The sequence below is a fragment of the Cygnus atratus genome, chromosome 10, assembly GCF_013377495.2.
Source record: "Cygnus atratus isolate AKBS03 ecotype Queensland, Australia chromosome 10, CAtr_DNAZoo_HiC_assembly, whole genome shotgun sequence".
Taxonomy (NCBI): domain Eukaryota; kingdom Metazoa; phylum Chordata; class Aves; order Anseriformes; family Anatidae; genus Cygnus; species Cygnus atratus.
This window is the reverse complement of record NC_066371.1, coordinates 9905189-9928519: the sequence shown is the minus strand read 5'-3', so window position 1 is coordinate 9928519 and position 23331 is coordinate 9905189. Positions and strand designations below refer to the sequence as shown.

Below are 23331 nucleotides of genomic sequence, written 5' to 3'. Positions count from 1 at the left end.
CGTGCCCGGCCTCCTGAGCTGCCGCACGGTAAGTCTGAGGGCAATGGGGCTGAGCCCCGCGTGCCGATGGGGCTGCTTTTGTGCTGCGTGTCGCGATTTGCGCTGCGTGTCACGACTCGTGGGGATGCTGCGCTCAGCCGGGGTTTCCCAGGCCTGTACTTGTGCAGAAGATGGAGGCGAGTATTGCTGGACTCCGCAGCTTCAGGCGCTGCGATGCGTGGTGAGCAGCGGGGCAGCTCCTTGCACCCCTCTCAGCAGGTGGAGCTGTGCAGGCAGGGGCGAAGCACCACCGCTCCTTGCCCATCGTAGCTACCGTGGAGCCGGTGGGAGCAGCACATTTTCAGGGTGAGTTCTCTGACCTGCTCCAGGTCTGCAGCAACCCAGGCGGTTCTGCATGATGTAGCTCTTAATGACAAAACCAAAACTCCTATTAGCATAAAAATCCACCTAGGGAAGATGCTGCTGAGCTCTCATCCCCACACGTTCTTGAATTGTTCCTTTGGTAGGTGGATGTTAAGTGACATGAGAAATAAAATCTTTAGGGCCGTTGCCCAGCTCTCAGATCGACGTCCACAGTCCTAATGATGTGCCAAAACCTTGGAAGATGCGAATTGAGAGGTCTCGGGTATACCTGGTGGTGCAGGGGCTTGCAGGGTTACTGCTAGGCTGTCTCTGTGCACAGATGAGGACAATTCTGGTCTCACCTCTGTGGCACAGCTAGAACTCTGGTAAATATTTGACAAAGACAGTGGCTATACGGACATGTGGTATCCTGCAGATTTGTGCCTAAAGGAGGCTGACTCAGAGCACGTGTAAATGCTGAATCTGAGGTGTAATGGAGCTGGAGGCATTCTGAGTTCCTTGCACGCCATTCCATGGGCTAGGGTAAATGGAGCAGTATCAGCTCTGGCAGTTCTGGGTATCCCTGACCACACGAGCAGCCTTCAGCCCAGTCTGAACCTTAATTAGAAATGTGCTGGGAGCTCGCTTGGTGCCCAAAGGCAGGCAACGGCTCCGTTGCTGTACTGGGATAGGGTTGTCAGCGTATGGAAAGAAATTCTAGTCTTTTGAGGAAGTCGTGCTTCTGTTCCAGCACCTGGAAGATGTTACTGTCCCGGGGCAGCTCCCAGTCATGTGGCTGCTGCCATGAGGCGTGTGACAGGGCATGCACCAGTGCTGCCAGCCCGTTGAGCCTGTTTCTGAAATTCCTCCGGTGCAGACAAGCTCTGAGCTTTGGCAACCTGATTCTGAGGGATTTAAAGGTCGATATTTCTACCCCTGCTAATGGTCTACTTGGGTTATTATCACCTGTCACAAGCTCTGGCGACGCGTGTTCATGTAAAGCTTACAGCAAGTGACATTTCTGAATTATGAAACGCTGGGTTGGGAGCGCCCAGCCCGTGGCAGTGTAAATCCACATTTCCATTAGCAACGTGGGCCTTGGGGGTGCTATTTCAGGTGACCAGTGCTGAAGCCAATTCCACACCGGTGCTGCGGGGCGGGGGGAACAGCAGTTGCATCTGTCTGTCTGCGCTGCCTGTGTTTGTACCTTTTGCTGTCATAGAAACGCCGGGGAACAGCCTCTCCCCTCCGCTATGGCCTCTCTGTAGGGGGTCACGGGATGGTCAGTGATAAATCCCTGCTCTGGCCCCGGGCTGCAGACAGATGTGCAGGGCAGCTTCTGAAACGCAGGCTCTGCTTAGCACCAACCTGGGATGCGAAGTTCCTCCTGCAAGCGAAAGCCCCGAGATGGGGCACGTATTGACGCTGGCCTTCTGCACAGGCTGGTGTCACAGCCACGGAGGGGCCCCACGGTCCCCCCGAGCCACTGGGAATCCACACGGGGCACAGGGAAACCTTAGATTCCCACCTGAGAGCCAGGAGCCCTGTCCAGCCCCAGCCCACCAGCTTTCCTCCTCTGAACGCCTACAATAGTCCCTGCCTTGCTGAAGTGCCCAAAATGTTCCCAACATCCCAGTTCCAGGTTTGGATGAAGCAGATGGAAACGGGGAGAGCAGGGCTGGAAGAGCAAACGGGAGGTGTGCAGATCAACGTGTGCAGCTCCCCTGCCTCTAACTCTCTTTAAAGGCCTAACCTGCAGGAGATTGCCCCACCGGTGCCTCACGGCCTGGTTCCCCACTGCCTCTGTCCCCTCTTGCCAGGACCTGCCGGGACGCCGCCATGGAGGTGCGGGTACAGGAGGAGGTGCCGGCGGCGCAGCGCACAGGTCAGTCCTCCCACCGCAGCCGACATCGTGCCGGGCTCTTCACGGGTCACAGGGACCCGTGTGTCGGCCTGTCCCTCTGGGAGGACGCTGTCCTCAGCTGCCCTTTCAGTCTGAGGGCGTTTAAGGCAATCAGTAACGGCTCCTGGCCACGTTCCCCACAGGAGGCCACCACCCGGTGCGGGAAGGAGAGGTGTTCAACACGCGATACCAGGCTCTGCGCGAGCTGGGCTGCGGGGCCTTTGCCACCGTCTGGCTGTGCCAGGACACGAGGTGAGGGGCTGGCCGCCGTCTGGGGAGGGACGGCCACTCTCCTGGGCAGGGCTCGTCCCTTTCGCAGGCCACCCTGGCTGCACTGCTTTACAGACATGGTTCGTTTTGTAGGAAGAAGAAGAACGTAGCTGTGAAGGTCCTGAAGAGCAGGGAGGGCTTTGCTGAGGCTGCCCAGGACGAGGTCTCTCTCCTCCGATGCGTACGTAATATTCACAGGCTCTGTGCTTTGCTCCGTGGGGATGGCTGCTGAGTTCAGAGTATCAGCCTCATCGTCCCTTCTTCTTCCAAGTCTCAGCCTGAGGAGCTGGGCTGGGGAATGGAAAAAGACATTAGATAATTCATTAAGTCACACTGGCTCTGAAACAGGCACCTTCTTCTTCCTCCTGCTTGGACAGGTGGCTGTGTCTCACCCTGCCAGCCCATTTCTTTCAGCTGAGACCAGAATCCAGTAAACAGCAGGAACCCAGAGAAATACAGGGTGGAAAAAAAAAACACACACAGAAAAGTGGTAATGGTGTTCTTAAGCAGCGATGAGAATGTTTCCACCGTATTTGTGTGCTTCCTAGCTCAGCGGGCGTTGCTTTATCACAAAAGAAATACTGAAGTAAAAGGAACTATCCAGGAAAAAAATGCAGGATGCAGCAAACATATAATAAACCTCTCAACTCGGAAAGCTTCCTTCTGCCTTTGCTAATGGATGTAGTAATTAGGTGCATGCATCTGAGTCCCAGCTAGTTGCCTTTGAAGATGGCTTGACCTGCTAGTTCTAGAAAGCTCGTTACAATTCTTGGAGTTTACTTAAATGCGAAGTTACATCAGCTTTATGTGAACAGAAGCTATTACATTTTGCCTTTCAAATTACTCTGAGGCCTTTCTCCAGCAGGTTTTGAAAAGGTTTGTTTCGTACCTGTAAATCTGCAGGCCCTCTCCAAAGGGATATGAGCCAGACTTGGTGATGCAAGAGGAAGTACAAAGTGGCACTAATTGAATGTAATCAAAGGGGTGCTTTTCTACACATCAGCACAATACTGTGTATTGACCAAGCCTTACCCTTAATTTCTTATTACCTCTCGCCAAAAGACACGCCTTCCATTCAACAGAATGTAGCTGGTTCCCGGGGCCACCTCCACCAGCACAGGGGTCCGTGCCTGCAGCGCTGCCAGAAGAGGCGGTCCGGTCCCCCCACCTGCCACACACCTCCTGGTGCTGGTGCAAACGGATCCAGCAGCTGCACGAAAACCAAACCCCGATCGCCCATGGTTACAGCCGTGTCCAAAAGAAAAACTGAATATGTTTACATCTGAATTCATTGTATGTTTGTATTAAATATATATGTATACACATACACACACAGTATTCATTGCTGTAGCTGGACCAGCGCTCTGTGGGAGCAGCCTCACGCCACAGCGTGCCCTGCTTTCCTGTGAGCCCATCTGAGCTTCAGCACCTGGAGCGCCCTGTGACAAGAACTGCCACCAATTATCTGCGTACTGTGTGAAGAAACATCTCCTCTGGCTTGTTTCTGACCCTCCCAAGGGCTAGGTTTATGTAATGGCTCCTGGTTCTTGTACAAAAGATGTGTTCACCCCTTCGCCCGCGACTCAGTATCAGAGATCTCGGCTGTACTTGCCCATAGCCAACCCTTTTTTGGCCCAAAGAGGCCCACTTCACTGGGCTGTTCCAGATGTGGAAGCTGCTCTGCACCCTGGTAGAACAGCTACCCTTCAGCTGACCAAAGACAAGCACAATGGTTTGAATTATTCAGATGCTGAGAGGGTGATGCTCCTACCTGGTCCAGGGGAAGACAACATACAGAAATCTGTTCCGTGGTAACAGACTCAGCTCGTGTGCTTGGAGCCTGGTTTGCTTGATACTGTTTTCATGGGGTTTCTCATGAAGTGTCAACCCCTGGAGGAGAGAGGCTGTAGAACAGGATAAAATGGGTGCAAGGTGTCCTTACTCACTCACATATACGTCTCTAATTGCAGCTTTCTCGGAATTCTCCCCCTCAGGTGAGCAGCATGAAGAGGAAGGACCGGGCAGGAGAAAACATTGTCTGTTTTTTAGATGACTTCAGAATGATCGGAGAGAACGGCTTTCATATCCTTCTGCTGGGAGCGATGCTGGGTCAGCAAAGCTTGGGCTTGCGCTGGAGAGCCACAGGATGGTGTAAAACCAGGGCACGTGAAGGTGGCTGGAGGGGGGAGGTTGACTAAGGAGATACTTGGCTGCTCTGGTGAAGGGTAAAATGCTGGTAGTAGCACCTTCCCTCTGTCGGTGAATCCATGACTCTCTCCCACATATGTGCTTGGTATTTGAGGCCCTGGGTCCTTCCCTGCGATGTCTGATGTGTAACTATGCAGCTCAGGGACTGCCTTTGCCTTTCGTGAAAAAATCTTTACAGCAGGTGAGAACTGAGCTCTAACTGGGTGAGGGCACCACGGGAGCGTTGGCTGGGCGACAAGTCATTGTCTTCATCCCCGGGGTCATCTGCCATGAACTTCCCTATGACTGCATCAAAGGGACAACACAGAGTCAGTGCCCAAGGCATACAATTTAAAGGAAGACAGTAGCTATTTCTTTTGGGACTGAGGAGAGAAAATGTTAAATAAAATGCAGACTGGGAAGTCAACACAATCTCCTTAAAACAGGGCAGTGTGCATTTCTGCCCGTGCCTGCAGTCTCATTGGGTGTGGAAAGGGGTCAGGACCGCTGATGTGAAGCATCAGGAATCTGCAGACCCGCATCAGAGGGTACTGAGATGGCAATTCACTGAATTTTCTAGCAGTTCAGCTGCTCGCAGGAGTAGCAGGGGACAAACAGCCTGCCATGGATACGTTTCTTGTTGACAAACCATGTGTTTCTCTGTCCTCCTGCTACCCTGAGAAGTTCCCTCTGGTCTGCTGCCAGACTGACAGCACTCAGCCCAGCTTCCAGCCACAGGTAGCACCGATGGGTCCGGCAGGGCTCAGGGCTGCCCTCGGCTGTCTGCACGGTAACATCCAAGGCAGTCTGCCTTGTCACAGATTCCTTCCCAGGGCTTTCCAAATTGCTGGTGCAGTTTTCTCAGAGGCAACACTTCCTTCATCCCCTGTAAGGATGTGGCATGCTGATCAAACAGGCTGTGCAAGCTGAGTTTCTTATATGTTGTCTGTGTAGCTAAGGATTGGGAAACCTGAGTGAGGTTTAAGAATAGTTAACATCACATTTTGCCTCCAATGCTGAGATTTATCAGAAGTTTGCAGACTTGCCAAGATGAAGATTTGCCACCTTGATTCCTGTGCCCCTCTAGGGACACTGAGAAAAAAAAAACCACTTCCTCCTCCATCATTTTTCTGGAATATCCACTTCTTCCTCTAAAGAGATTCCACTAACACCTCAATAAGTTATATGAAAACGTAGTGGTGTTAATCAATGTGCTCCATTTCACAGCCAAGCCTTTTGCTGGATCCACTCCCTTATCTGCATAAATAGGAAAATCTCATTTCTTTTTTTCCCTTCAGATCCGTACTGGGGCAGTATTTACTTCTGATTCACTCCGGTTTAGCTATTTAAATCTTTCCCTGTGTTTCACAGTTACCATTTAAGGTTGGTATTTCCTTGGGGCTGGTGTTCATCCCAGAATAGATTTTGATAATACAGAGAAGATTTGCCAGACCTTTATGACTGACCGGAGTGTTTAGAAAAAGGCAACAAAGCTCCCCAGTAGCCTTTTCGCTGTTATTGACTTCTGATAGTGAGTGTTTCTCTTGCACGCCTTGTTTCTCTCTCCCTGTGACGGCCAGCCTCTCCCTGCTCCGCCGTGAGCTGTTCTTTCCCTACATGGCTCTCCTGCAGCACCCTTAATTCCTCTCTGCACTCACTCACTCGTCATCTCTCCCTCCTCCTGTCCGGGTTATGATTCACCTCCTTCTCTCTCCCTGCACGACGGGACTCCCTCCTGTGCCACGTCAAACTCCCTACAACCGACTCCCAGCTTACATTCCGATGATAATGCTGTGTTAACAGATTGGCACGGCGGGCCAAGGACTTAACAGCCGCATAAACACAAGTGGCTTTGCAGGAGAAAATTCTGCTTTGTAGTTGCAAGGCCTCCTCCATCCTGTTTCCAGCTCTCTGGGCTCGCCCATCGTGCTGGCACTTGGGGACTCTCTGGCCCTGTCCCCGAGCTCCCTGTGCCAAGAACGCAGGGCCACCGAGCTGATGCTACCCCTCTTTAGGGTGCAACTGCAAGTTCATGCAGGGTGCTTGTACATCCCTAGCTCCCTCCATCGTGCTGCTAACCTGAGGTGCTGTGATGCTCCCGCAGGTGCTGGCAGGGCTGCACTTCCTGCACAGGCGCTGCCGGATCATCCACGCAGACATCAAACCCGAGAACGTGCTGCTGTGCGTCCGTGACAAAGGGCTCCAAAGGCTGCTGTCCGACGCTGCCGACTGTGGACAGAGAAAGGATTTGAGGTTAAAGGGAACAGGTGAGCTGTGGAGGTTTTCTACAAGAAAAGAGGCTTAAGAGGGTGTTGTCAGGAACAAAATGGAGAGGTGGGTGCAGATAGCTTAGGAAAAGCTCACAGCTCCTGCAACACCAGTAAAAAACAGCACAAGCAGCTTAAACGGCTGAGAGGCCTCTCCTATCTTTGCTTACTACAAACCTCAGACCGAGTGGCTCCAAGTTACTCAAGGCACCCACAGAGAAATGGTCTTGCCAGTAGGTGTGCGTGGGGAACGACGACAAATCACAGGTGCTCATCAATAACCTCACCACAACGCCAGAGCTGATTCTGTCAGAATGGGAACGTTCCTTCCTCTGGTATTTCCAGCCACCGAACGGATTGGTCTGATCAGAAAGCTGGATGACACATCTACTCTTTATTTCCCATATTCCTGAGGTTTGTGGGAGACTTGTATACAGTCTGATCTTTGAGGCCTTCTGAAGCATGATTTATTTTCAGAGAATGGAGTGAATATAGAATAAAACATAGGGCCAGAGAGTTTCTCAAGAGATTTAGTCTCCCAGCAATGAGCCCCTTTGTATTTTCTCCCACAATGTTCTCCCATGAGCATTTCTCCCATGAGCATTTCTCCCATGACGTTGTCATTTTGTCCCTCAAACCCTGGAGCAATTAGGGAATGCCAAATTATTGAGAGTCTTTTGCTTGGAGCAGAAAGGCACAATGTTAGCTGGAGGCTGACAGCTCAGAGTAAAGCAGTAAAACAAAAATTACCCTTTTCCAAAGTCTTGTGAAAATGTCACCGTCACAGTGCTTGCCGAGCAGGCACCTTGCAGCAGGAGAGGTGCACGTGGTCCCACAACTCCTCTGAAAGCTGCTGTCCTCCCTAAAATCCTCTCATCTTTTGACTGGATACCAGCCCTTCCTTTGTGTTTCCTCACAAATCAGAGGTGGCATTTTATTGGTGACAAAAAGGAGCCATCTGTCTAAAGCATTTTTGGACCTTTTAGGTCAAAAAACTTCAAAACTTCGTACATGAATCTTCCATAGTAAATGATGAATAGCTGTTGGTTTGGAGAAAGACCTGTTTTCTCTCTGTCCTTCCACCTAGGAGGTGATCCTGGCAATCAACTGGAAGATTTTGATTTAATGAGCATAGAAGTGAAAATTGCAGATCTGGGCAGCGCGTGCTGGACGGTGAGTCTGCTCCAAGTCCCGGTCCCATGCCAGCGCAGGACGCTTTGCACTTCTTTCCGTCACACTTTGTGTGTCAGTCCTTCCACAGCTGAGTAGTAACTTCAGGGAGTGCTGAAGTGATGCTGATTCCAGTGGGTGTTTTATTCAGCATTCCCAGCTCAGAGCTGGGCACTGTACTCCTGAGACGTCAGCTTTGGACCTTTCTTCAGCTTGCAGTTAGTCCGTACAACCACAAATTCAAAATCGTGTTCACTGTTGAATGCTGGGAGGTAAACTTACCACAGTGTAAGTGGGGCTGAGAACGGGTCTGATGTTTCCTGCACACATTTTAGTACACACATTCAGCTCTGCCCCCGAGATCCTCATTACTGCGCGGACAGCTTGTGACCACAAGCATCGCTGTTACTCATTTACGGATGCTAACCAAAGGGCGTTTGTTTCTATTTCAGTACAAGCCTTTTTCCAAGGAGATTCAGACGCAGCCGTACCGTGCCCTGGAAGTGCTGCTCGGATTAGACTACGGCACCCCTGCAGACATCTGGAGCACGGGCTGCCTGGTAGGGCTGGAGGCAACGCGTGCGTGCATGGAAGACGACTGACACTAACAGGCCAGGGCCAGCATGTCCTCAGCACCCACCTCTGTGCTGCATGTGGAGCACGACTTCCTTGCCGTGGCTGAGTCAGAGAAGGAAAAACAGGCTGTCTGCACTCCTTCACTTTGGACTGAAAGTATGCTGCTGATATAATTCACTATAATTAGTTTACGCTTTGGGCAATTCGCACTCCATGTATGTTAGCTCATAGACTTGACTGGATCAGGCACAAACTGGTTTCCATCCTGATGGAGCTAAAGGAGCTGTTTCACAATGGCACAGGATAGATCAAAGCAGTGTGAGCCTTTCCGTGTATCAGTTCTGTGTGATAGGAAGGGAAATTGGCACCCGTACTGAGTTAACAAGGAAGAAAAACTCCCAGTCAGTCGGTGAATTAACAAGGCTACTCCATTTCTAGGCATTTGAAATGGCAACAGGGGAGTGTCTGTTTGATCCTCAACCTGGGAAATATTTCTCCAGAGATGATGGTAGGACTCCATCAGTTGTATTAATTTCATTGACAGAAGTGTCTCAGTCTTTGTACATAGATGTGTTTGTCTTTTTTTTCTCCCTCCCTCCAGATCATGTTGCTCGTATTATTGAACTCCTGGGAAGAATTCCTCCCCGCATTGCTTTCTCCTGGAACAAGTCAACGAAGTTTTTCAGCAGGCCAGGTAAGAATCGGAGTAGGGAAGTTTACTCTAAAAATCACTGTGGATCTCTGGCACACTCCTACTCAGCTCACGCTGAAAACCACCTGAAGTGGTGTTACACAACGCAGGCTACAAGCAGGGACAGAAAACTGAGGTGGAGATTTCATAAAGTGCAGTAACACTTCCTGCCCGGCCACCTTTGCAATCCAGGAGCATTCCAGCAATTAATGCAAATGCAAAAGCCTCAAAAATGGTCATGGCAAATGCCCAACAGGGAAAAGATTTCCATCCTTCCTCCTTTGGATCTGGAGAGCATGGAAATGAGGACAGGAAATAGCTACATGGCAGGAAAGCTGAAAAGAGTGCGTAACCGGCTGCATTTCACCCATTCACTGGCAGAGAACAATGATGATGAGGAGGAATGGGACACTCATATCCTTCCATCCTTCCACCATGGCTGCTATATTTAGCCTTCTGACCTAGCTGTAACGTCTTTTCTGTTTTAATCTCTCCAATTCCTTTCCCTTTGACTCATTAAGCTTGAAATCCTTGTCTTTTGACTTCAAGGCATTGCATGACTCCATCCTTCTGCAATTTAATCTGTCCTCCTCCTCTTTCACGCTCACCAGCCATACAGCCTGTCTACCTACGACTCGTTCTGTGTTGCACACTAGTGCCAGGCTGCAGTTCACCACGCACCTCCCTGCTCGTTCAGATCCCCTGTTCATGTTTATTCCTTCTGCGGTGCTCAACATACGTGAATCAAAACCAGCCCTTGTTTTATATGCGCTCTCTGTGAGAACCAAACTGGCCTAACCGCACATGCCTAACCTGAACCACCGCATTTACACCACACACTCGCGGGGACAAGGATCGCTTCTTGGTCAGCAGTGGCACTCTTCTGGGCCTCACGCAGCCAGCAGGCACAAAGCAAATTAAACGTTAGTGTCTTGTGACTGTCTGAGGCACTGCAGCAAGCTGATGCACGCGGGGTTGGACAGGCACAGGGACTGCGCAGGGCTGCGCCATGACTGTTCTTGGAACGTTTTTCACTCCTGGTGTGTTCTCGGCTAAATACTCGAGAAGGGGGAGGCTCCAGACATTAGTTTGGTAAGATGATTTCTGAGAAACACCTGAGAGCCAAGTTTGCCAGCGGAAGTGCGGATGAGGCTTAGGCAGGAAGATTAGCGCAGAAGGGAGGGCTGCTTTGGATGAATTGCGTGAGGCGAGGAGTTGCAGCCCGTTCCTCTGGCGAAGTGCAATTAAGGTGCCGTGCTCGTGATGTCTCTGACAGGCGCTCTCCTGCGGATCTCCAGGCTCTCCCCCTGCAGCCTCCACACCGTGCTGGTGGACAGGTACAAGTGGAGAAAGCACGAGGCCGCCCCCTTGACCAGCTTCCTCCTGTCAGCGCTGCGGTACGCCCCCGAGCACCGCGCCACGGCCGCGCAGTGCCTGCAGCACGCCTGGCTCCACTCCCCGTCAGCGGCCCCGGGCGGCCTCCCCCCGGCCCCGGGCCGCCCTGCCCCGCTGCGGCCGCCGCTCGGGAGCCCCCCGAGGTGAAGGGGCCGGGCCCGGGCTCGCTGCCGCGGCGGGGCGGCCTCGGGCGCTGCGCACAAGATGGCGGCCGCCGGCGGCGGCCGGGCTGCGGGGCACTCCCGCGGCCATTTCGTGCCCCGGGGGCTGGAGGTGGGGGGGGGGGGGAGGCGGCGGGGCCGCACCGGGAGGCGCCGCGGGGTGACGGCTCCGTGCCCGGCGGGGCTGTGTGGGGCTGTGAGACCGGTGTAAAAAGCCAACGGCGCAGCGGGCATTAAAGGGGTGTTCGGACTGAGTTCTTGTCCCTCGCGTCGCTTCTTCGGCCGGGAGCCTGAGGGGGGGCCGCGGGGGGCGCTCTGAGGGGGGCGGTTATTGATTACAACCCGCAGGTTGCGGCGCGCAGCTAACGGCTATCGGCAGCGGGCGGGCCCCGCCGCCTCCTCCTCAGGGGCCTCCCCCCGCGGGCAGCGCCCTTTGTGCGGGGCCGCAGCCCCCGAGGCTCCCCCCTTCCCCTCGGGAGGGCCGCTCCGGGGGCGCCGTGCGACGGAGGCGGCCCCCTGAGGCCCGCGGCCGGGGGCGGGCTCTCCCCTGACAGGACCCCGCCGCCCCCTCCCCCCGCGGCGCGGACGTGCCGAGCGGCAGGCCCCGCGCCCGCCGCAGCGCGCGTGCGCTCCCCTTCCACCCTCTTGCCCTCCCTCCCCCCGCCCAGCCGGCCCGCGCATGCGCAGCGCGGCCGCCCAGGAATCCCGGCCGCCCGCGCCGCCCCTTCTTTCTGCCACGTGTCCCGACGCGGGAGTCACCGCAGGCCCCGCCCCCCCGCACGTAGCGCGCCTCGGCCACCAGGCACCGTCGCAACCCGCCCGGCCGCACCGCCTCGACGCCCCCCGGCGGGCCGCCCCGCCCGATTGGCAGCCGGGCGAGCCAATCAACCTCCTCACCCCTTGGGGCGGGCGGGCGGCTCCCAATGAGGATCGAGAAGGGGCGAGGCCGGGCGGCGGCGCCTCCAATGGGAAGCGCGGGGGGGCGGGGCGAGGCGGGCTACGGGGAGCGGGAGTGGGCGTGGCCGGGGCGCCCCTGGCGCCGGCGCCGGGGATCCCCGTGCGCCCAGTGCCGTTTCCGCCCGGCGCGGGGAGAGGCCGCCGCCGCCGCCGCTGCGGGGGGAGGGGCCGCCGCCGAGGGCTCGCCGCCGCCGGTTGCCCGGGAAACGCCGTGGCGCTGAGCCGGGCCTAGTGCCGCGCGGGGGGCCCGGGGAACGGGCCGGCCAGGTAGGCGCGGGGGGCAGCGGGCCGTGCCCGGTGCTGGCGGGAGGTGGGGAGCGCGTTGGGGCAGCGGGAACCGGGGGTCTCCCGGTGCGGGCCGCTGCCCTGCCCCGCCCCGCCCTGCCCCGCCTCGGGGCCCGGTGCAGGCGCGGCGGGAGGCCCGGCCCGGGCCATCATGGCGGGCACGGGGCTGCGCGGCGGCGGCGGCGGGGCTCGGGCCGGTGCTGCGGAGCGGGGCGCTGCGGGGCCTGGCCGGGCGGGGGGAGCCCCTCTGCCGGCCTTCCTCCTCCCCTCCTCCTCCTCCTCCTCCTCCTCCTCGTCGTCGTCGTCCTCCGCCGCCGCCCCGCCGCGCGGCCCGGGGCAGCCCCGCCGTTACCGCCGCCGGTGGGAGGGAGGGAGGGAGGGAAGCGGCGGGGGGGGGCGGTGCGTGCCCGGCATTTTCTGCTTGCTCATGGTGCCGGTGCGCGGCGGGCCGGGGGCCGCGGCGGGGCTCGCCCTGCCTGCGGGAGGGGGCTGGGGACGGCCGGCACGCCGCGCCCCGGGCGGCTCGCGCAAGGTCACCGCCGCCTGGGCACCGGGGGAGGGGGGAGGCACCGGGGGGGTCCCCCCTCCCCTCTCCTCTGGGCGAGGTGCGAGGCCTCGCGTCCCCTCCCTCGGGGGAATGGCGGGGGGCAAGGCGGGGGGGCCCAGCGCGTCCCCCCCCCCTGCCCCGAGCTCACCCCCCTCAGGGCTTTCCTTAAGGTTTTATTCTGGGGGGGGGGGGGGGGCTCTGCCCTCCTGCTGCCCCCGTAAAGGGTGCGGGGCTGCTGCACCTCCAGGGCCCTCTGCAGCCCCCGGCCATTATACAAGTGGGGTGGGCAGCGGCGGGTGCCCGGCCTTTTGTCACGGATGGGTGCAGCTGGGGCCGGTGCCCCCCCGTTATGCCAGTACCCCCCCGGTGTCCCCATACACGGCGACGGTGTGCCCGTACCCGGCGTATCTCACGCGGCCCCCCCCCCCCGCTGGAAGGGCTGTTACACCGTAAGGCAGAGCCCCAACCCAGCGCACCGATTTCCTTTTCCCCTCAGCAGCAGCAGGAGATTTCCCTTCTCGCTCGTATAGGAAACACAGGGATTTTTTTTTTTCCTTTTTCTTTTTTTTTTTTTTTTTTTTTTTTTTTCCCTTGCGGTTGACCCAGGAAGTCATCTCGCCGCCCGGCTCCCGCTGTGGAGGTGCGGGGAGGAGGGTGTTGCTTCGCTCTGGATCCTGTGGGTACGCGGGGAAGGCGGTGACAGCAGCTGCTGCGGGCTCTGGAGCTCCGGTTGCTATGAGAGGAGCTCCGGGAGACTTGGCTGCGATCTCCAGGGGAGGACAGCCGAGCAGCCTCCATTAGCCTGGTGCCGAAGAGATGGCTGGCTCGCGGTCAGGGAAAGCGTTTGAGGGTGGTTTTTCTTTTTTTTGGGGGTGGGGGGCCGTTTCTCAGGTCCAGAGCAGAAGCTGGTCTGGTTTGGTCCCGGTGTGACGAACCCGCCGGGGTGGGTTTCAGCCTGGTTCGGTGCTTTGTGGGATCGTGCTCGGGGCTGGAAACCCTGGGTTACCCTCCGCAGATATTTTGGTCTGTGTGCAAAGTAGGCCAGCGAGAATTGCGAGGATCTTCCTGTTAACTGCAGGCTGCAGTCGTGTCTCTCCTGAACTCCAGCCTCCTTCCCAGCCAGTAACAGAGCCAGATGCTTTCCTTATTGTTTGTGTGTCTCCTTCCTCCCCTTCCACCGGCTGGGCCCCACTTGCCTTATTGACTGGAATTTCTGCTGTGTGCGGTGGGTGTGTGCAGCAGACACCAGCCCGCTAGTGCTGAGGAGGGATTTTCCGTTCACAGACCAGGGAACAGTCAAAATAATGGCCCAGCTCAACTTTGGGGCTGGAAGCAGGACGCAGGCAGAGGAGTTTCCCTCTGCTGCCGACTGCGGAGCGCGATTTAACCTCTGCTGCTCGCACGGCCCTGTGGCAAAGCGTGCAGCAACCGCTGAGGAGTGCGGCGGCGAAACATCCTGCGGATAATGGGAAGATTCCCTCGCTTTGGGTTGACTCAAAGGCTCGACGAAGGAACAGTTTGCAGGAGGCCATTTTTGACGTGACTGTGTATTGTGGAATCTGCCAGCTCCCATCCACGCTCTGTCTACTTGACTGTAATAGCTTCCCTTTTTTATTTATTTATTTTTTTAAAGGAAGAACGAGTGCCTTTCTTATCTCCTTAACTAAGCGTTTGGCACCGGCCGCTGTCTGTGTGGTGTTGTGCTGCTGGAAGGGAGCTATCCGCGTGTTCCAGCGCGGCTGTTAGGACTGGAACTGGTCGAGGTATGCGGCGTGCGAAGGGGGAATGCGGTAGCAGCAGAGAACAACTGCCATCTTTGTGAACTCGCACCTCTGCCGGGGAGCCCTTCTCTCTCCCTGCCTTTCCCTGGCCTGGGCTGTCGGGCTGGCCATTGCTGATCTCCTGAAGCAAAAATTCCAGGAGCAGGATAACGTGAGAGAGATTAAAATCCGCTCTGGCAGCGGATGCAGAACTCCCAGGTAGCGTTTAGAGGTGAGGCTCCAGCACCCAGATGGCCTCATGAAGTGGGGGAACAACTCATAACCCTCCTAAAAACGCGCCCAGTGCCGGGGCAGAGCGTGGTGTGAGGGCATCAAAACCCAGCTCCTCCGTTTGGTAATACCCAGCGAGCCACCTCCGGTGCCCCTTAGCCTTTGTTTACAGCCTCCCTGTTCGTTATAGTGGGGAATTAATCTGCTGCCTTGCATCCTGTTGAATAACTGACACCGCTTTGGCAAGGCCCCGGCTCTGCTTTTACTGTCATCTCCCCAGTGACCCGAAAGCAATATTCCTTAGCTGGTGTTGCCTGAGATTATAGCCCACGGTGGGGTGGTGAAATCCCACGTACGTTTAAATCCCTTTTTAGAAAGAGTACTCGGTTACAACCAGGTCTTACTTGGAGAAGTAATAGGTCAAAGGTGAAAAATGCCATAGTAAAGAGGTGGCGTTGAATCAGCATCCTGGCGCTCTCAAAAGCTTGTACTCTCTTTGGGGGCAAAAAATGCAAAAACAAAGCAGCACTTCGTTGAGATTTTCCAAATGCTTCGTGAAACAAAAGATCTTTAATTTAGGCTTTCAGGTGCAAAGCATATGAGGGAGACCTAGGTGTGTGGTGCCCCAGACATGCAGTTTATCAGCCTCAGTGGCCTGTGCTTTTCTTTCGTTTTGGACAGCCAGACTTTTTCCAACTTGTTTTGAATGATGCGATGAGATAAAAATGTTTCTATCTACTCTGGCAGTAATAGAACAAACACGATGGGTGCTCGGAGTTTTGGAAGTTCATTGTTCTCATGGCAGCATTACTGTACTGCAAACGCACGTTTGTGTTCTTTCTCTGGTGCTGCTTTTGTGTGTAATTAAGAAGTTTTACCGGTGAAATTTTGTGTTATGTTGAGTAGGGAAGGAAGGTTGTAATAGGCATAGGGTTTTTACACCAGAAGTAGAAGCAATACTTTAGTTGAAAGTGTTAAATGTATGCCTAAATATCTGGCACGTGAGACGCTAAATCTCAGTTGACCATATGAAACTTCAGCCATGTAATGATTTTAAAATAAATACTCTATAGCATTATATTTGTCTGTTTAGCTCTTTTCTCTTTTTGAATTTAACAAAAACAGCTATGTATGTTAAAGTTGTTAGAGATTCCAGTCAGACTTTGGCTTACAAGACTTGTGGCAAGAGTTAGTGCGTAACAAGTTTGAACTTACATTTTTAAGTTAGAGTTTTGTGTAAGTCTGCCTTCACCCAAACCTTTTGCTGATTTTGATCCCGGAAAAAGCCCCAGACAGTAATGCAGCAAGAGCCCAACATCTTGGGGCTGCGGGAGCCGAGCTTGTTTCACATTTCGTCTTCCCTTAATTCCTTGCTGAAGTTGGTTGGGGTTTCTCGGTGGTGGTTTTTTTTCCAGGATTTGCTATTTTGGTGGCAATTTTCCAATATTCCTGCAGCAAATCATCCGCGCGGCGGCCCCTGTCCCTGCTGAGCAGGGAGAATGTGCGGCGCTCCCGGCCTCCCCGCTGCGCGCACCGAGGGGTGGGACTTGCTAAGCTGCTGGAATCGCAGCTAATGCCCACCAAGCACGCTGAGAAACACTTTTTTTTCCTACTTCTTCTAGCTCGATTTTTGGTTTTCTATAATTAGTAAAGATGCTCTTTGTCTTGGGGGGTGAGCTCCACGGCAAATCAGGAGGTTCTTGTTCATCTCCCCCCCGCCCGAGCTGGCGGTGAAGTATTATTTTCCTGTAACAAAAATAGCTAAAGGGATTTTTCCCTCGCTTCAACTGATGAGTCTGAACTTGAAAAGCCGTAGCCCAGAAGAAGAAATCTGCAGTGGATGGTAGCCTTAACGCCAGCTTCTGTGGACGAACCCCTCAGGAGCGTCAATATTGTTGTTTCACTTGTAAATCTGCAACTTTCTGGTCCTTACATCTAATTTAAATGCTTAAGCAGCGCAACAAACACATTTTTAAATAACAGATTGGGGGAAGATAAGCTTTCTTGCTGAGTTTCCTCCTACCAAGCGCACACAAAACGTTTTAATGAGGAATATGGGAAATATTCAGAGAAGTGCGCTGATGTGCTGAGACTTCAAGGTGGAAAAATGTGGGAGGACTCATCAGAAGTTTGGCGGGCGAGCTTGTCGTGAGCAGGAGAAGTAATTTCTTTTGTGGTCAGGAATCTAATAGTCCCACATTCACCAAACGTAAAGAAAAAGGGGAAATGGAGAGGGAGGAACAGAGAACGGTGGCACGGAGAAACAGGCAGGAATTTGGCTTTTAGAGTGAAGTTTAGCAGTGAGCTGTTGTTTATGCTAAAGTTTAATCCGTATAAACTTGATAACGTAGACAGGTCTTGCATTCCTCCCTGGGGGTCACGGAAGGGCTAAGTTTAGCGGAGGGGAGGTATCCAAAGCAGCCAGATCCAAGCAGTTTTTAAGGCAGCAAACTTTTTTTTTTTTCTTATCCATCCCATTCTAAACGAGCTTAGTTATTTTTTTCACTTACAAGCTGCCTTCTGAGACAGAATGCGAGTGAGCTTTGAAAACAAAATGCTTAAGCCCTAAAATATTTCGGAGTAATTTTAGAGTAGAAAGGTCACCGTGCTTTTGATGTGTCCATATTTAGAGAGCGATTACAATTGCAATCATATACATTGACAATAAGGCATTGTCTGGCTTTGGGTAGCTGCTCATTTCCTGACTCAGGCGTGTTCCAGTCATCCTCGTGGAGCTTCTGCCAGCCCGCGGTGCTGGGCTGGGTTTTCTTCTGCACCCTTCTTCTTTTACAGGACCAAACTTCGCAGCTGCTGTGCCAGTGGCACAGAAGGCAGCTGGAAGTTGTGATACTGGGAAGAAGCCTCTTGGCTTTGAAGTGGGCAGTTTGAAAGGCAAGTCCTCGGTAGGGAACGAGTACAAGATCCTGACATCAAACTTCTTAGCAGAACATACCTGTTGGTGAGGATTTGGTGAAGGAAAAAAAGTCAAGACACAGCTCGGAGCCTTAACTGGTCAGTGTCAGATAATGCAGTCTCATGGTAGTGCACAGGCTTCGTGTCATGGAAATAAGTGGCTGGTGTTTTGGAGGATTGTGTTGCATGGAAATATTTGGATAAGGAAGACCACTTAAGCCGGCGTTGCTCGGGCTGGAGGAGGGGAAGAAGCTCGCTGCCGGGACCGAGTGCCGGAGCTGCAGAGGTGACAGGATGGCACCGGGAGGACTTGAACTTCCCACCGCGGCTCTAGCCCAGCGACAGAGCGGTGTTTTTCCTCAAAGCCCTTTCTCCCAGCCCTGCCTCTGCCCAAATTACATCTTTCTGGCAGCACTCTCGTTGCTCTCTAGCACTGGCACCCTTCAGGATGCCAGTGTGGAAGCTGCCCCTAATGAGCAATTACCAGATGAGCTTATTGGAGTGAGTGGAGACGTGAGCACGTACCCTCGCTTGTTGGCTGGAAGGAGTACTCTGGAAAAAGCTCAAGAACCACTGATTTGGAAGCTGGGGTGCCCTGGGGGTACAGCTGGGACCCCTAAGTGTTATCTCGTCGCACCCTGGGTTGCAGTATCAGTGTGTAGGTCCGTGTAGGCTGAGGTAATGGAAGAATATCAGAGCCCTCTGAATTCGTGTTTTAACTTCCAGTCTTTGACTAAAGACACCAAAACAAATTATTTCCTGTGTTTTAGTGGCATTAGGTTGAAATAACTTATAATCATGCTGCAGGAATGCTTTCAGTAATGTGGCTGTAGATTAACTTCTGCCACAGCGAGGCTCTGGAAGCTTCCTGCGAGTGCAGCTCAAGAACTAGCGAAGACGGGCTGGCTGCTTGCGCACGGAGTGGGATCCCCCTGACTGCAGGGGAGGCTCGCTTTCTGGTGCAAAGTTCTCGCAGTTTCATGAATTTCTAGGATATTGGGATCAACCTGGAGGTTAACAGGGAACAAGGATACCTGGGGGGGAAAGTCGGGTTCTGAGCTTGCCCCAGCCTGGCTTTGCTGTGCAGTTGTGATGCACACCTCGGGGCTTGCTGGTGTTTGGAGCTGGAATGGGTGCTTGTGACCCCATCACACAGTCCTTGCACGACTTCGTGTGGGATTTTGTTGCCCATCAGCGATATGGTTGAAGGTGACCCAGTGTGCTGCTCCCACAGCCCTGCTCTCCTTCCCAACATCGTTTCTCCTGGATCCAGCACGTGCCTGCCCTGGTCGAGAGCCGCTGGGGAAGGCTGCCTGGCAGCAAAGCAGCACCTTTCTCGTCTGGGCGGCTGGCTTCTCTGCTGGCCTCTGCTCGGCCGCAGGGCCGGGCCAGCACCAGTGCAGCCGGGGATGGGGAGGCTGCCCTGACGCCGTGCCAGCTGAAGTCAGCTCGAAACTATTGCAGCGCTGCACCCTGCGCGCGAGGTTACCCGGGGTGAAGCTACGCCGGGCAGCCGCGTCCACGGCTCGCCTGCGGAGCAGGGGGGGTTGGCTCCTCCGTCCTCACCCCCCAGCGGCCTCCCGCCAGCCCTGCTGCTCGCTGGGTCCCTTTCGGAGCTCACGCAGCTTGCTAACCCGGCAGAAAGCCGTTTTATTTATTTATTTTTTAGGTTTGGGGTTTTGCTGGATTCTTTTTCGATTTTTTTTTTTTTTTTTTTTCCCAAGAGAGCGAATTGAGTTGGCTCGCCAAGATTTGACGAGCTTCCAGAGCCCTCACAAAATGACTAGGGGAGAGCACATGGGAAGTGCAGAGGATGTGGTGGGGACCGGCAAAGGGGAGCAGGGTCTCCGCCTCGGGGCGGCTCGATAGCTGGATCCCGTAACCCTCCGACGGCCGCTGCGTGTGGGGGGCTGGCCGGGAGTCCGAAGCACCACAGGGTTATTCCCTCGGTGGTTGTGCGTGAAGCAGTCCCTCGGATAAAACCTTCAGTTCCCCGATCAGAAAGGGGCACCGTGGGCTTTCCTTCAGCTGGCGTTTTGCTCAGAAGCTGGTCGGGTGAAACCTGCAACCCAGGCTGGGTCTGCGGCGGTGGAACGGTGTTAGGTTTGACTTGTGCCGCTGAGCTGTTCCTGAACAGCAAATTCCTGCAGGTATATTTCTGCAGAAAGTAAATACGGCAGAGAGCTCGAGTGATGCCTCATTTTGGTAAATGACAAAATATTAATTAGTGTTACAAGTACTGCAAACATCTGTATAAATAAATGCGCTACACAATGTTCCTTATTCTTTTTTTTTTTCCACCTGGTAATTAGTCTGTATTTGCATCGACTTGCAGGTCATTATGACTGGTGAGCTATAGAGGCATGCACAAAATTATGAATTAGGGAGGATACGTTGTCAATCAGATGTATAAAAAATGCAGTAGTAAAGAAAATTGTAGCAAGCCTTCCGTATAGCTGTGCTGAGAGGAAGGTATAGAGATACATGCGTGGCTGGAACAGTGCAAAAACTTAATTCAGCCAAGGCTGCTCGCAGTGGAAACTCAAATCCTGTTTCTTTAATACAGAGAACTTGGTTGTAGCAGCGTGTGTTTGAAATAGAGCAATTGGCTGTGTGCTGCACATCCCCGCGTGTGCTGCTCCGCCTGCACGCTGCGGGCTGGGCTTTCTGTTTCCTGCGTTGGCTGCTGGGGCTGGTGGGACGTGGGGCAGCTTTTCGGCCATTTGAGCTTGGAGAAAGTTATTTAAATGCTAGTGTGTCGTGACACTTCCAAATGGATATTGCTGTGCAAAAACTCATGTTGGGCCTGAGCAGTATGTCTCATAAGCAAGAAATGTCATCCGTTGTAAGGGTAATCCTTTATTCAGTGAAAATCTTCACAAATAACCCCAAGTCTACCATGCTAGAATAAATGAAGAAGGTAGAAGGTTTCAGTAAGTGACAGGCACTGTGGTGTTTTGGGGTATGCCCACGGTGCTCCTCTTTGGGGAGGCTCTGCTGGGGCGCTTGTGCTGGGGTGGGAGGCTCCTGGGCGCAGTCCGCAAGCCGGTCGCATCCCTTACCCACCGAGCTGCTCAGTGCTGCCAGGAGGATGGTACTTGCTGCCCGTCCAGCTTCGCTCCCAAAAGATGTCTGAGCACAGCCCGGGTCAGGGAATTTTAAGGTGGGTGCAGAAATTGCTTGCATCCATCAGCACAAGCCCATCGCTTGGTGGAGTCTCTTAAGCACTGCGGATGTGGAATATCCTTTGGGAAAATTTCATAGAATGTGGAAGAGGATGAAATACACACTGGGAAAGGACTTTACTTCCAAACTGTCGACGTGCGTAAGTAAAATTACAGTGTCACAGCTCCTACTTCCTGCTCCTGTGTTTCTAACTCTTGCCTAAGCAGATGGAAGTAATAAATTAGTAAAGATTACGGTGTGAGCTTATTCTGAACGCAAGGGTAGACACCGAAAAATGTTGTCGCTGGTTTGGCCTTTCTGGGATGGAGGTTTGGACTGGTAGCTTGAGACCGAGCTCAGCAGAAATTTGGTGAAGTGCATGCGGAGAAGGTACCAGGAAGAACGCGATGGCTGGTCCAGACGTCGACACGCTCTGCTTTTCACAGAACTGCACGGAAATGAAACCAGGATCCTTCAGGGCAAGTACTTGGACTGAAAATTGCTGTTTTTACCATATCATGCAGCGGATGGGGGTGATGTAAGAGCAAAATGTTCTTGGGAGCAGAACGTACAGCATTTTGTTGCTCTCCTAGTGTCAGGGTTTAAGGATTCACTCCTCTGAGAGATAGCGAAGTGGGCTGTTGCTGTGAGAGGCAGTGTGTTGGGGCAACGTTTGAAGGAATTCTGATATTTGCAGTTTTACGTGCAGAGAAGGTTGGGAGGGAAGAAATAAATGGCCTTGACATAGATTTGAAAAATGATGGTAACTTTCCTGTCTCCTGTAAAATAAAATTACCCAAGTTGTTAAGAAAGATGGTTCGACTGAAATAGCATGTGGGCTTAAAATGTAAAAATTTGTAGTGAACAACGGGAATTGCTACTGAGTTGTGTTAGTGTCGAGAGGGTTTAATTTAGCTCAGGTTAAAATCTCTCAGTTAAACTGAGTAGCCACACTTGTTGGGAGGCCGCTGGTTCTCAGCCAGGATGCACGTGTGGGTCTTCAGCTTGCAGTGACGGATGAAACAAGTGAGGTGGCCACGGCACGAGGTGAGGCTGGTTTTGAATGCCCTTAAGTGGGGAGTGTATTGGGATTTCTAGTGGCTAATACTACAATCCTCTTGGTTTTTTTCCCCCAACCAAAAGTTCAAGATGCGGTTCTTCCAGGGCGCTTTGTCCCCGCTCTCGTGCTGGTGACGTGGATTCGCTGAGCTCCTCACGCTGTGTGCTGCCATCTCGGTGTGTCACTGGCTGTACTGATAGGAAAATCAGGGCGCAAACCAGGGATTAGCTTGCATAGGACATCCTTTAGGTGGTACGGAGGTAACACGGGGCTCTTGCCTACAGAGCTCTCGGTGCAAATTGCCTCTTTTAGAGGTAGCTGTCTCGTCCACACCAGTCCTCACCATGGTGTTCGTGCTCTGCTGCGCTGAGATGCATCTCTTATACCTTTAGTGTCCTTCAGCAGCGTAGTAAAGCAGTCGGTGGTTTTAATTCTGATATTGGTGGGCGCAGGTGAGAAAGTCAACTGAACCGGGGCTGGGGAAGCCGTGTAGGACGAGGCAGGGTATTTTTCCTGCTCGTTCTCTCCAGCATTGTAATGCTACAGGATTGTTCTTAGCCTGAACTGTGTTGTTGCTGATTTGTAGCCGTCAGGACTGATAAACTATGTGAAGGAGCCTTCAGAGTACCTGTGGCAAACTGTTCTTGGATGGTTAGTGCACACTAAGTCTGTCTGCATTGTTGGGGAGTAGAACTGTGCCGTTTTCCTCCTGCGCTGAGATCATTCTCCTATCCAACTGTTACCCAGCTGATGTCTTGACAGTCCTCAGTTTTTCCATAATGACAAAATCAAATTAGCCCGAAGATGACTGGCGCATGCAGAATTCCTCTTGGGTAAAGCATGTTGGCCTGAATATTTTCTGGCTAGTTTTTTCTCAGGAGAATTCAGTGTTTTGGGCTTGAAAAGGAAAGGAGAAAAGATGCAGATGAGGAAATGCTGGTGTTGGAGGTACGGGGAAAAAGCACACAGCTTTCTTCTAGAACATAATCTGTCCAGCTGTGAGTTAGTCATCTTCACTCTTGTACAGAATGCGTCCAATCTAAATAGTTGAGCATCTCCCTCCTGAATGTGGCAAACCAAGCATCTTTTATGCTTATGTGAAGCTGTAACAGGCGCAACCCATCTTAGGAGTGCCTTCATACTTGTGAACCTGCAGCATCCATCATGCTGTCAAGCCTCATTTACTCATGTGATGGGATTTTTTTTTTTTTTTGGCTTCTGTTCCACAATTTTCCAGGTTTAAAGAGGCTGCTTGCTGTTGGCTGGGAGCACAGCACTGAGGATCCCAGACAGGAGTGAGCGGAGAACGTAACACAAGAACGGGAGTGACTCTCCTGAGTCAGGCTGAAGGTTTCGTTCAGTTCTGTCAGGGCCAAAAATCGATGCTTGGGGAAGAATGTAAGGTGAGAGGACTGCAGGATCTTAGCTAACGTCTCTAATTTCAGTGTAGT

At 53.3% G+C, this 23331-nt stretch overlaps 2 protein-coding genes across 3 annotated transcripts in view; both read left to right on the top strand.

Moving 5' to 3' along the window:
- The first annotated feature begins 213 nt into the window (after positions 1 to 213).
- Positions 214 to 10948, top strand: LOC118248229 (SRSF protein kinase 3-like). Its single transcript, XM_050712802.1, has 12 exons — positions 214 to 220; positions 2102 to 2227; positions 2389 to 2497; positions 2609 to 2696; positions 4510 to 4597; positions 4798 to 4904; positions 6807 to 6969; positions 8057 to 8142; positions 8592 to 8699; positions 9154 to 9223; positions 9317 to 9409; positions 10683 to 10948. Exons 1-12 carry the CDS (start codon positions 214 to 216, stop codon positions 10946 to 10948), a joined length of 1311 nt encoding a protein of 436 aa, XP_050568759.1.
- A 1086-nt stretch (positions 10949 to 12034) lies between these two features.
- SETD5 (SET domain containing 5) overlaps positions 12035 to 23331 on the top strand; it is a 64948-nt gene continuing 53651 nt past the window's right edge. The window contains exon 1 of one of the 2 annotated variants that reach the window (XR_007708661.1): positions 12035 to 12186. The gene's annotated coding sequence lies outside the window, so the exon portion shown is untranslated. The remainder of the gene's footprint in view (positions 12187 to 23331) is intronic. The other variant, XM_035546633.2, reaches the window with a different exon arrangement.